We start from the raw sequence: 14,253 nt of genomic DNA on the forward strand, positions 1-14,253 counted from the left end.
TAACACTCGATGCATGACCTAGCCACGTGCATGCTTTAAAACGCCTAGATGCCGTCACAAAGCTTTTCAGCATATACTGAAGAAAAATTCAAGTAATTGTTTGATTTTTTCTTAACGGTTTTCATCCATTAGTGACGCTAAAACATCCACAAATGCGTTCTGACGCTAAACAAATGGTATCCTGCTTTATCTAAACAATCGTTCCGCAACGTTCACGGCGTCGTGTCACAAATATATTTGTTATGGTGTAGTGCTCGTTTATAATGTTCTGTGCAATAAAATCTAGAAGATGTGCAAAGTGAACAGTAGTAAACTCAACATTTTGGTATAAACTAGCAAAATAATTAGCTACCCGATTCACTATCCTGCAAAAAAGGTTTGATCATGACTATCTTCAGTCTCTTCTACAACACTTACCAGATATCAATTTTAAATGGACACAATTTTATCCTTCCTGCATTGTTTCATCGTCTCATTATTTTATTGTAATTGTTTTTTTTATGAAATAGCAGTTCATTAATTATACTTTCCAGAGTGATGGAATACTTTTTTGTGTAATTTTTTTAAAATCACTATTGCATTTTATAATCTTTGTTTTCCTCTCAAAATTCAATGAATTATACAAAGACAATACAATACATTACTTCTTAAATGAAGAAGTTTGCTATATATATTCCCTTGTGTTAAATATTCCTTCCATGGTATATATTTCTCTAACTTTAAAATTCTATAGGTTTCATTCGAAATGACAACGCCGGGATATCTTCCTTTGTCTGACATAAATGACCATATTCAAAACTGTAGAATTAAGTTCCGCGTCTCTAGAAAATGGAGCATCAAAAAAGAATTGAAAGAAAAAGCTAACAGATTTGACATGGTTTTGATAGACGATAAAGTTAGTCAGTTTCATCTGAATGGTACAAATTCCCTTTCAATTATTTTTATCAAAACAATTATTAGCTATTTTCATATATTTTGGTTCCAGGGAAATCAAATGCGTGCAATTGTTCCAAAAAAGCAAGCAGAAAAATTCTCAAATGTTATCCGAGAAGGATGCGTGTATCATGCTGAAAATTTCATTGTACAAATAGTGTCAGATTATCGTCCTATTGAACATGAGTTTATTATACTTTTTAAATGGGACACATTTGTTATACTGTTAAGTGAAACTCAATGAGAAATTCCGCGATACAAGTTTGCTTTTGTTGAATTTGACAACATTAGAAGCCGTTTAAAAAATATCACAAATCGAACAAGTTCCGTTTACCATACCTTTTATACCATAGTTTATACCATGCCCCACAACTTCACTTACAAGGCGAATTATAACCTAGTTTTTTATGGATGTGTTCAACTAACCATGAAGAGCACCTCTATAAAATTTTAACTCATTCGATAATGTTTAACTATGTCAAAAGATGATTGCAAAATCAAAAAATCTTAACCGTTAAAAAAAATTCAAAGTTTACAACGACTTTTAACTAGGTTAGAGATTTCCAAATGAGATGAATTTTTGTGGAGATATTATCTATGGTTAGTAGATCATATTCTCAAATTATTAGTACTTAATTCATCCTGTAAGGGGGTGTGGTATAAACTATGGTATAAAAAGTATAGTAAACAGAATCTGCTCGTGTGTGTGTATATACAAGGCTGATCTTAGAAGTACATACTTATTTTAAGTTAAAAGTAAGAATGTAAGTAAAACTTCACCTAAACAATGAATTCAAACGTAATTTTTTGTGGATATGATATATTCACCATAAATATCATCTCCACAAAATTTTAGCTCATTTGGAACCCTCTAACCTAGATAAAATATGATTGCAAAACCTCGACATTTTTGAACCGTTAGATTTCTTCTTAAAGATGACATCAATTTTTATCTAGGTTAGAGGTTTTCAAATGAGCTAAAATTTTGTGGAGATGATCTTTATGGTGAATATATCATATCCACAAAATATTACATTTGAATTCATTGTCTAAGTGAAGTTTTACTTACGTACTTATTTTAACTTAAAATAAGTATGTACTTCTAAAATCGACCCTGATTTATAATGTCTATCAGATGTATATGGCGTGCTTGAAGGAATTTTAGACATAACATTTAACAAAGGAATGAAACAACTGAGAAATATTCACTTGAGGAATGGTAGGTCATCTTTTAATTTGGTTTGTTTCATAAATATGGAAAACATCTTACCTGTATCTATACTCACAAAACATTAACTACCAAGTGGAAAAAAAAATGAGAATTACACTATGGGAAAATAGAGTGGACTTGTTGATAAAGATATCGTTAACTCTACTGTAGATCAACCTGTGGTCATTGTAACATCGTTGACTATTGACATCTATGATGGTAAATAACATCATTATTACGAGTATAATTCTACACTATATATCACTATATTGTTCCTTCACCTTGGAATTAACTACTTTTTAAAATATTTCAGAAGTATGCTATCTCAATTCAACCATGGCAACAAAAAATTATTACAACTTGGACATTCCTGAACTGAAACATCTACTAAACAGGTAAAATTCTCAAATAAAAAAAGGACATAGGCTCAAACTGAATGGACACATTCAGATACTTTACATTACTCAAATTAAATACAACTTTAACTTTCAAATTTTCAGTTCCAAGAACAAAAAAATTGCGCTGCTTGAAGGGTCATCATCTACTTATCATATATCAAGTAACCGACAACTCAAGAACAGGAAAACTCTTTCTGAAATTCTTAATTCATTGGACAAAGACACCATTGTGAGTTTACATTACAATTTTGTAGAATACTTATTTGTTTTTAAACATCAATTCTTACTATAAAAATCATTCTTTTCAGGGGCATGTTATGACATGCAAAACTTCAATTTGCGAAGTCATACATGACTATGAGCCATACTATTTGTCCTGCCCTAAAGCTGGGTGTCGAAAGAAAAAAGTATTGGTAAAAGGTGATAGCTATTGGTGTAATATATGTAATGAGATTATACCATCTCCACTTACAAGGTAAAACTATGAAATTTTATTAAGAATTTCACTTCACTTTCAATTATTGATATTGACATTCAATGATAGATATCAAATTCGAGTCTGCATTCAAGATCACACAGATGGTTCAACTATGACCATATTTAGACAAAAAGCAGAAGAACTGGTTAAACATCCAACATCTGAATTGGAGGGGATGCTTAAATCGGTAGATCTACTCTTAAACATTTCAGTAATAACTTATTTGCTTTTAAACACATCTCATTCAGGTACATAAACTTTTCTTTAAACAGGAAAGTGGTTCTCAAGTGGTTAAGAATATATTGAATGAGCTTATAGGTTCATCATTCATTTTTGAAATAAAAATTAGTGAATACAACATCAAGGATAAGGTCACAAATGGCTTCACAACAACTAAAGTTTTTCCAGTGGATTACAAGCTAGAAGGAAACCTAATGCTCACTCACATTGAACAGGTAAAAAAGATAAAGTATAATTGATATATTTAGTCCTGATCTTAGAAGTACATACTTATTTTAAATTGATATAAGTATGTAAGTAAAACATCACCTAGAAAATGAAATCAACTCTAATTTTTTGTGGGTATTACCTACACACCATAAATATCATCTCCACAAAATTTGAGCTCATCTTTAAAAAGAAATCCAACGGTCCAGAAATGTAGAGTTTTTGCAATCATCTTTTGCTTAGGTTAGATGTTTCGAAATGATATGAAATTTTGTGGAGATGATATTTATGGTGAGTAGGTCATATCCATAAAAAAATTAGGATTGAATTCATTTTCTAGGTGAAGTTTTACTTACGTACTTATTTTATATACTTTTAAGATTGGGACTATAATATATATATATATATAGTATTAGAGAAAAAAATGTACATACTGATATGCCGTCACATAGTCGTTAGTGCGTGAGTTGTTTCATTTGGCTGTAAATTTAGATGGCTAAGCCAATTTTAATACCTTCATATTAAGTTCCTAGAATAGTAAAATCTTGATATCAGGGAATCAATATTACCATACTAATCTGCTTTATTTATTCTATTCTCGATTTAGATATTACCATTTGAAAATTATGCTGAAACACCTGGAACCTCAACTAAGGAAACAAAGTCTAAACGGATACGTAGAAAGTTGGAATGTCTGGTAAATATACAACCGCGGTGATTGTTTACTATGTGCTTTTATGAATACTTAATTCTTTATAACTAACACGAAAAAAAAATGTATTTATTATGTTCGAACATGAAATTTATAACGAAACCGTGCAAACTTTAGACAAGGCTGTGGCATCTAAGAGAATCCGCAAACTTTACAAGGTTAGAAACTTTAGTTATGGTCAGAAGAATGTTACACTTACATCTATTGTGATATTTAGTTTTAATAAAAGTTTGATTAAAGAATATGTGGTTATATGACTAAAGGTTGGTGATGGACTGGAGCATGTCAACGAGATTCATTATAAACAATAAATAAACTTTGAACTCTCTTTGTGAGAGACTGATTTTATGTTATATTTTTTATTTGTGGGATTATAAGTAACGAACATCTATAGTATTCATGACTTTAATGTATTAGTTTACCATATGAATTTGCTTATCCATGATTTTTGTATAGTCAATTACAATATTTGTTATTGTTATACACCCTTTTGTAACTAAGCATTCTTTACAAACCTCTTCTCTTCACTTGTATCGATATATTAATTGGATACTCAGATAGAAACAAGAAACTCAATTATAAACAAACTTCATAACTTAGACAGGTCATGCTTTGAAAAGCTGCTCTAGTGGTTTTTTAACACTAATATTTTTCACTTCTCATTTTAACACTAAAAATAATTGATCTGATAAATTATGCCCACTTTTGCAGCTCCACCAAACAAAAAATCAAACGAAAAACTATTTACGTTTTTTCAGGACTTCAATTCACTTGAATCTAATAAAGTTGCTCAGTCCAATACACAACCTCAAGAACCAAGTTATACCAACAATAACATCCATGTCAACTCGAGTCATTTGAAAAACAAACATCTAGATTCGTACCTTTTCAAATATATTTATTCAGCATGTGAAAAAGCAAAAATTTGGATGACTAAAGATGAAGTTACTGTTGGGAAAAACAATTAGTGTCTCCAAGTTCAAATCCAAAACAATAATGCTGCGAATTATTGTACTTACAATTTTTTTTTATTATTTTGTCATATTAAATTCTAAATGAAAAAAAATTAACTATATGACTTGCATGTGCCCATTTACTAGTGATAAGTTAATCAGTTTTCTAGCTTTAGCTTTACCCCCTCCCCAAGCCCCACTTCTTTCATCTACTGTGCCCCCCCCAAGACCATGACACATCCAAATCAACTGAGTTTGATTGTTATCTTTTTGGTCAACATGTATAAAAAGGCTTTAATGCCCTTCCTAAACATAATTACAAAAATACCCCGTGATAAGCACCCAAAACTGTAATACTAAACCCCAAGAGACATAGCATTTTGGTTAATTATGTGTTTAATAATCATGAAATAATTATATTTTTGTACTTTTACAGGTTTTCTCAGTTAACGTGAATATGATGATAAAACATGCATCAAAGTATGGGAATACTGTGCATACTTGAAGTCTTCCCACTCAGCCCCAGTGAAGCCCAACAGAGTCTGACTAAAGCTGAAGATTCCAAAGGGACAAAACCAGTGCAGAACGGGTCCATATGTAAAGAAGCAGCAAACTTCTGAAGCTCACATCTTTCAAACCTGGACGCCGATTTTGGCAAGTGAACTGCCAGAACAACTAGGGCGACGAGCTCTACGCGAAGACAGAAAGTTGTAAAAATGCCAAAATCTGAGCCACCACTAGACACAGCACGTAGACTCACTCTGTAGGCCCACAAGACATGATAAGTCATCATGCATCGACAAGTAGCAAGACACTTGTGTGCCACCTTGCAAATAAAGAAAAGACAAAACAAAAATTATTGCATGATTTGATGTTTGCAAATGAAGAAAAAAACAAAACAAATTAAAACAAGAAAAGACAAACTTTGTTAATACAAAGTTTGGATTATTAGTAATTGGAAAAAGACAAAAATATTAAAAAGGCTTCACGTGAGAGGGGGTTATATATTTTCTGGGAGGCTAGAGAAAGACTTTAGATTTTACATTCTTGCATATTTCCTTCCGTAGTTTACATTTCCTTCAATAGCTTTTCATTTCAAGTGGTATCAAGTACTGTAAGTATTCACTTTAATAAAATTCATTTTTCTTCAAGTTAAATTCATGTTCTTCATTTACTTATTTATTGTATACAGCAAGATCAATCAATCCATCCAAGGACCATGAGCTAAAATCCTCCCAAAGGGGAGGGTTAATGATGCTCATGTGAGGATCAGGTTGACACTTTAACGTTCCTGAATCACTACTTAGGAATTGGGTTTAGATTATGCATCCAGTCCCAAAATGATTGAGATTGGCCAAGTTTGGAGTACTGACACTCCAGAACAGTCTTGTGAGAGACCTATTAAAGTCTCGTGCGGAACTCTATGGTGGCCGTTAGCCCTCTGGTTTTTCCAGCTGATGTAGAATCAAACCAGAAGCTGAAATGATATTCCAGAGATGGAATATTAGTTCAACTCCTTATGCTAGTGAGATGAATATCATAGATGAGTGCATCTCACTAGGGATTAATACTCGACGTCGTTTCGAGTTTGTCTATGAACTCGAGATAGCTTAGAGCTGTAGTGATATGGCACTCTAACTTTGGAAACTGATTTTGCATGATTATGATTAACCCTTTTCCTATATCTTTATCCCTGTTTATTTTACGTAGAAATCAATCGTTGTTATTTTATGTTATTTCCATTACCGTTAATTTACCTAAACCAGAGAAATAACATAAAATCCTACTCACTAAAAGCTGTAAATCCAGTTGTGAACCTTGCCGAGCCCTAAGGTATGGATGATCCCTTACTCGACCTATCCTACCAACCCACATGAGTAAGGTAACTTGACTAAACGGACGTTTACGGACTTTGGACTTTGGACTTCGGACTTAAAAAGGAGAAACCCTAAATTACCGTTATCAAATGGCACCACTGTATGCCTAAGGACTCTGGACAATTAACATAACAATTGGAATACATCATTGGACAACCCCCTCTCTCCTACCCCCTCATTTTTTTTTTTTCATTTGTTTTGTGATACTGACGTGTTACGTACCTACTTGTACCAATTTTTCTTTTTCTACTAACAAATATTTGTGAACCAGATCTTGATTATCATCATTAGCACAGTCTAAGAATTCGGTAGGAAGTTGAAGTACTGCATTGATCTTACAGTCTTGGACGAGACTTTCTAGGGTAGCGTGCGAGACTGACCTGGAGTGTCAGCACTCAAGTTTTCAGGCACAAGTCACTTTCCTTCTCAGTGCTATTTTGGACTCTATGGAATTGTTTATCCAACTTCTAATACGTTCACAAGCTCAGACGTTACTTCGATCGTTTAATTCTAATAGGTGAAGTTGCGGGATGCCAGGTTTCACATTCTTAAACTCCTCAAACTTTGTCGAGGAAATTATATCGTTGATTGCTATAACCTGTTTTCCCTCGAATATTTGTATGTTGGCATGAGAACTCTTTGCATGTATAGAATTTTTCCTAAGTAAGTGTGGTTCGTCCTTACATATTGACATTAACACAGTTAATATGATTCGAATATATTTGGATGTCTGCGTGATTTCAAACCACCTTCTTAGATTATTTTTGTATGTGTATGTTACATCCATTCACGTATGCGGAGTTACTTTGCATGAGTTCGTTATCAACATTCTTCTAACTCGCATCTAGTTGCACGTATCAGTAGCTATATATTATTGCATGCGTAGGACGTGTTTCTATTAACGTATAAATAATATAGAATTGTATGTGTAGACTTCCTGTGTAAAACTAGCATGCGTTAGTTGCATGCTTAGTCATCTATTTTGGCATCTCTCGTCTTTAATTGCATGTTTCGTAACCCCTTCTCCATAATACATTAATTACGTAAAAAAAAAAATCTAATAATAAAAATTTCAACATAATCATATTAATAATAATTGCATAATACACAATCATCAATCATCATCATATTCTATCAGTGTCTAGAAAACGTGAAAGATTGAGGTTACCTAATTAAAGAACGTGCTAGCACAGACAACCTCCCTCAATTCTCTCATGTGACCTAGCTGCTGGAATATTCATACATTATCCTAGCTTACCTGCTCACGTTAGCAACAGCTCAGGAGAACGTGGCTCCCCTTCCTCCTTCCGTAATAACTAATCCTCATGTCATAACTCCTTATGAGCCTAGAATTAAAATTTGTGTTTGCATGAGACTATGGTTTGGTACTAATAAGGAATTAGAACATACATATCATCGTCGGAAGTATAATAAACAACTGCATAAGTTATCCCCTAGACATAGTTCTTCCTCCGGAAACCAACCTCGTCAGGTTTCTCAGTTACCATTACCTCCCATAGTTATGGCCTAGGAAAATCCCACAGTAGAAAAACCCCTTTCGGACTTCTATACTGTAGGGGTGGGAATTTGGCCCTAATGACCCTAACCCGGCCCTGATCGACCCGACCCTAAGCCCTATAAAGCCCTCACAACTAAAGCCCTCACAGAGTTTAGGGCCGGGCCGGGCCGGCCCTAATGCCTTCTAGGGCAGGGCTAGGGCTAAGATTCTAAAACATAGACCCGACCCTAATTCAGCCCTCATTAGCCCGACCCTAACCAAGCCCTAACCGGCCCTGTTTCACACTTTCACTATAAATACACATACCATAATTGTCCAACTCTTTGTTAAATATTTTCAATTAAAATAACATTGTCCTTTGTAATTTATCACTTACACCCAAGGGTACTTCCAATAACTTGTCTTATATAACAAAAAAAACTGTCAACTTAATGTACCATGAAGAACAATGAGCACTAGCCTAATAAAAAAAATAAGACTTTATTCCTTTGATCATCAAGTCAAAGTCCATAACTTATTATTCTCAATTTCTTTTCTCACTTATTTCTTATAAATTATATTTTTATTCACATCCAAGCCAAGTCTAAAACTAAAGATTTCCTTCCACACCATTAAAGCAAAATACAGAGCAGACATTTGTAACATAGAAACCAAAAAACAACCTTTGTCAGAAAAATGACATTTGTAATCTCAAACCTTTCTCCATCACTTGTTCAAAAGCTAATATTTTAATTTCCATATACAAAGCTTGAATCACTTTTAAATTAGAAGAAAGGTAATATTATATTTGTTTGAATCTATTATAGAAATAATTTATGATATTACAAATAGTTTAACAACTTCCATGACCCTTAACCAAAACTATTATGTTTCTTCTTTATATCTATTACTTCTTCCTTTAAAATGATAATATAATTATTTGTCTATGTATTTCAATTTAAAATGTAATTTTAGTGAGGTTTGAGTACAAGGAAGAACAAATTCCGAACTCTCGATGTACTTTAGTTCATTAGATTGTGGATGTGCATTTTAAATTTTTGGACTTATACAAGATTATTACTAGATTGGTTCGACTTTGAGTTTGTAGATTATTGTACATTTTTGTAATATAAATGAGTTTTAAAACTGATGTAGTAAAAAAAAAATATATATATATATAGGCCCGGCCCTAAAGCCTTTAAAGAGGGCTTAGGGTAGGGTAAGGGCTTGAGGTTTAGACTTGTGACCCGGCCCGAATTCTAGCCCTATGCTGACTTTTTTAGCCGGGCCGACCAAATCCTAATATTTGAAGGGATTTAAATTTTAGGGCCGGGCTAGCCCGACCCGGCCCATTGCCCACCCCTACTATACTATCTTATAGGAAGGACCTGCTTCCTGCATTAAACTTAGGGCTGTCAATGGGCCGGGACAAGCCCGAAGCCTAATTGAATCCGAACCGATAAGATAAGGACTTAGATTTTAAATTTAGCCCGATAAGATTATTGGGCCAGGTCTGGACATATCTATGTCCGATTCGATAATGGCCTGACCCGAAATCTATAATAGTTTTATGTGTTTTATATTTAATAATATTAATATATCTATTATATTTATTGAAAGTAGACATAGAAAATTGGAAGCCATATTGGTTAGTATTGTGTCTGCCACACAAGAGATTTGGGTTTGATTCTTGTCACTTACAAATTTAATTAAATTTTAGAAAAAATAATAGTTTCCAGGTATTGTTAACGGACATAGGCCTGGCCTGAATCCGAACTTGCCCAATAGGACCTAGGCCGGGATCGGACTCAAAATATCAAATATGATTTGGGCTGGGCTTGGACCTAGGTGTGTCCTGTTCAGGTCCGACCCGTTGACATCCCTAATTAAACTCGATGAGATTGCAGGTGATTTTTGCATTCCGCCAAATGTTTTCAGATTGTTACCTGTTTACCATGGTCTAGACCATGAAAAACCATACAATCACCTTCGTAGGATCCAGCAAGTGGCCACCACTTTCCACCATCCGACCGTTACCAATGAACAAGTCTTGCTTAAGTTGTTTCCCTTCACCTTAGCTGATAAAGCTTCAATTTGGCTCGCGGGCGAAACACTGCAATCCCTTGACACATGGGCCAAGCTTGTATAAGCATTCATGATAAAGTTCTATACTCAGAAGAAAACTATAGAGATGCTTCAGAAGATTAAATTCTTTTGCCAACATCCCCATGAATCCTTTACGGAACGTTCTCCCCCTTGTACAAAATTAACAGCTTAAAACACATTGTATTTTCAAGTCCATAACATTCTCACCCTTCTCATTGACTCCGGCCCAATTCAAGCACTCCAAAGCACACGTGTGTGTGACGTGTTGCCACATAAAATCACACGTGGTCATAACTGATGACTAGGATATTATTATTGACACCTCAACATCACGTGCTTAATGCATGCGCCCATCTATATTTGTGAACAAGTGATTCATGCAAATTAGTTTATCCTTTCTATTATTAGTTCCCTAATTTGATATCCAAAACCCTAAGTCCCCAATTTGATTTGATCTCCAAAACTGTAATTTCTGTTTAATTGACACGTGATTGAGTTCAAACTGAAGATCGGAATTAAAGAGCGAACTAAAGACAACTAAGTTGGAAATTATTTTTCTGGGAACAGTAAGTTTTGTTTTTCAACAATTAAAATTTTATGTTATCGATGAAGATAATAAAAAAATTGATGTCTTGAGGGTTGTGTTGGATTGTTTTGTTTGCTTTTCTAACCTTCTGATTATTTATTTTAATGTAGTGGACAAATTTCTCTTGGAATTATACCATGGAGGGCACTTTAGGACATACCCTACTTTGAGTTATGAAGGGGGTGCTGTTGACTATATTTATGATGTTGATCCTAGTAAGTTGTCTTGTAGTACTTTGAGGGGTAGTGTTGCAAACTTGGAACACAGCAACAATTGCAGATTGCATTATAAGGTTCCTGGTATGAGGCTGACTAATGGATTTGTGTTAATTACTGACGATGGCAGCATTAGTAGAATGTTAGAAGAAATTGGGGTATTTGGTTGTATTGAGGTGTATGTGGATGAGTCTAGAGGTGATGAAAGAAGTGCTAGTGATGGGTTTGTAATAGTAAGTGAGGAAGATGGGTCAGAAGCCGAGTCAAAACCTGCAAGTGCAGATCATATGTCATCAGATGAAGAACTATTAGAAGTTAGGATGAGGATGTTAAAGAATAAATCTATGAAGAGTAATGCAGACCCTTGTATTCCTATTACCTCTTTTCTTGAAGTGGCTGATGACGATGTAGAAGAGTTGCATGTGGTGAATATAGATGAAAGTGATAGTGAATATGATGGGTCAGATGAATATGATAGTCCTGTGTCAGGTGATGATGGTGAGCTTGTAAGAGGTAAGTCCAAGTTTCCAATATGGGATCCTAAACAAAACATTACAACCTTTGAACCAGTTCTGGGTTTGAGGCTTGCTAACTCTAAACAATTAAAATCTTTTGTAAGGAGTTATGTTATTGTTAATGGTCACCCAATTACTTTTTCCAAAAATGAAAGTGGTAGGGGGCTTGCTATATGTGATGATGGTGTTTGTACATGGAGGCTTTTTACTAGTTGGATGGTTTTGAAAAGAGTTTTCAAATCGAATCCTATATTAGTGAGCATAATTTTTTAAGAGTTTATGAGAACAAAATGGTTAATGCAAAATGGCTTGCTCAAAGATATCATGATAGGATTATTAGTCAACCAGATTGGAAGTTAGAAGATTTTAGGTTTGATGTGTTCAAGTCTTATGGAGTTGAAGTCATAGAAATGATAAGTTACAGGGCCAAGCAGATAATCTTGTATAATGTGGATTCAGCATTAGAAGATGAATATGCCAAGTTATGGAATTATGCTAGTGAGGTTAGAAGAGCAAACCTAGGAAGTACGTACTATCAACATTCAAACTCATAGGTATGCTCTTGTAGCACAACCTAATCCTGAACAACCAAATGTAAACCAAATGAATCCACAACAGCCTCTACACTTTCAAAGGTTGTATGTGTGTTTTGAAGCTTTGAAAACTGGTTGGAGGCAAGGATGTAGACCAATTTTAGGGTTAGATGGTTGTTTTTTGAAAGGTTATGTTAAGGGTATGTTGTTGACAGTAGTGGGGAGGGATGGGAACAACCAGATCTTTCCAATTGCATGGGCTCAAGTAGAAAGTGAAAACAAGGATTCATGGATATGGTTTGTGAATCTTTTGCTTTATGATGTTAGTATCATAGATGGGGAGGGTTGGACAATAATATATGACCAACAAAAGGGCCTTGTGGAAGCTATTAGTTTAATGTTGCCATTGGCTGAGCATAGATGTTGTAATAGGCATGTTTATGTAAATTTCATGAAACGGCATAGTGAGGCTGAGCATAAAACATTGTTTTGGATGGCATGCAAGTGTGGGACACCTCAAGAGTTTTTCCTTATCATGGATCAAATTAAGAAGATATCTGATGAAGCATATGATTATCTACATAATGAATAGAATCCCAAGAAATGGGCAAGGGCTTTTTACTTTACTAATTATTATTATGAAGCTGTAGAGAATAATGTGTGTGAATGTTTCAATGGACAGATAATTGATGGTAGAAAAATGCCTATTATAGGTATGTTTGAGTGGATAAGACATTACATGATCAAAACTATGAACAAAAGGAGAACAACAATGAGTGAGTGGATCAGGAAATTGTGTCCAAGGCTAAAAAAGAAATTGGAAGAGAATAAGAAAAGTTATAGGTATTGGGCTGCACAATATATGGGTGCTGGGGAGTATGAGGTAAGAAATGGGAAATCAAGTGATGTTGATGCCTTCTCTATACACACAAGCAAAAGGACTTGCTCATGTAGAATGTGGGATCTTTCTTTTTTTGCAGGCAAAATGTGAATATATTAATATAAATATAAGGTTACATGGTGAAGAATCGTTAACATGTTACATGAAGGGTTCCCACCACCGAACAAAAGGACTGAGCGTACTCTAGCTAAATCGAAAGTACACCTGATCAGGGCTCTCAATTTTGGGTACAAAAGATGGCCGTGATGCACTCTATTCCGATGCATCCATATCCAAAGTCGCCCCATGCTTTGCTGCGGAATCAGCACTGAAGTTGGCTTCTCTCCAATTGTATGTTATCCTGTAGGAGAGCAAGTTCTGAGTGGCTCTTTCCCATCTAGTTTTTAGTTTCCATGCAATGTGACCATTTGCAAAAGACTGAGCAACCGATTGGGAGTCTGTTTCAATCCATATTACCCTCCAGCCATGAGCGATTGCTCTCTCTGCTGCTAGTACAATCGCGATGCTTTCTGCCTCATAATTGGTGACCACCCTAAGTCCTTGTGCCAGAATTCCAAGTAAGTTGGATTGGTAATCTCTGAATGTTAAACCTGCTCCTCCTCGTCCCGGATTCCCAAGTGAACATCCATCACAGTTGCTGCCATACAATATCATCCATTCATCATATGAAAGCTGACCCTAATGATTTTGTATCTACTTGCTATCTAGTTGAGACAAAAAGAAAGCATACTAGTACTTCTTGAAACCTATGAATGGGCAGAAATTATGGGAAAAACAACCTAGTGAAATTTTCTTACCCCCAATAGCTAGAAGAATGGCTAGCAGGCCAAAAAAAATAGGAGAAAGCTGCAACTAAGTCACCAAAGAAAAGTCATCAAATAAGTAGAAAAG

At 34.7% G+C, this 14,253-nt stretch overlaps 1 protein-coding gene across 1 annotated transcript; it reads left to right on the forward strand.

Moving 5' to 3' along the window:
* Positions 1-12,218: 12,218 nt before the first annotated feature.
* LOC147524523 (uncharacterized) lies at positions 12,219-13,053 on the forward strand. Its single transcript, XM_086575292.1, has 2 exons — positions 12,219-12,453; positions 12,584-13,053. Exons 1-2 carry the CDS (start codon positions 12,219-12,221, stop codon positions 13,051-13,053), a joined length of 705 nt encoding a protein of 234 aa, XP_086431418.1.
* Positions 13,054-14,253: the final 1,200 nt, after the last annotated feature.

The sequence above is a fragment of the Coptis chinensis genome, chromosome 1 (genome assembly GCF_015680905.1).
Source record: "Coptis chinensis isolate HL-2020 chromosome 1, ASM1568090v1, whole genome shotgun sequence".
NCBI lineage: Eukaryota > Viridiplantae > Streptophyta > Magnoliopsida > Ranunculales > Ranunculaceae > Coptis > Coptis chinensis.

Coding starts and splice junctions, on each gene's coding strand:
- LOC147524523 (XM_086575292.1), top strand. CDS start 12,219: ATGGTTAATGCAAAATGGCTTGCTCAAAGATATCATGATAGGATTATT. Junction 12,454..12,583: donor TAGAAGAGCAAACCTAGGAA/GTACGTACTATC, acceptor TGTGTTTTGAAG/CTTTGAAAACTGGTTGGAGG.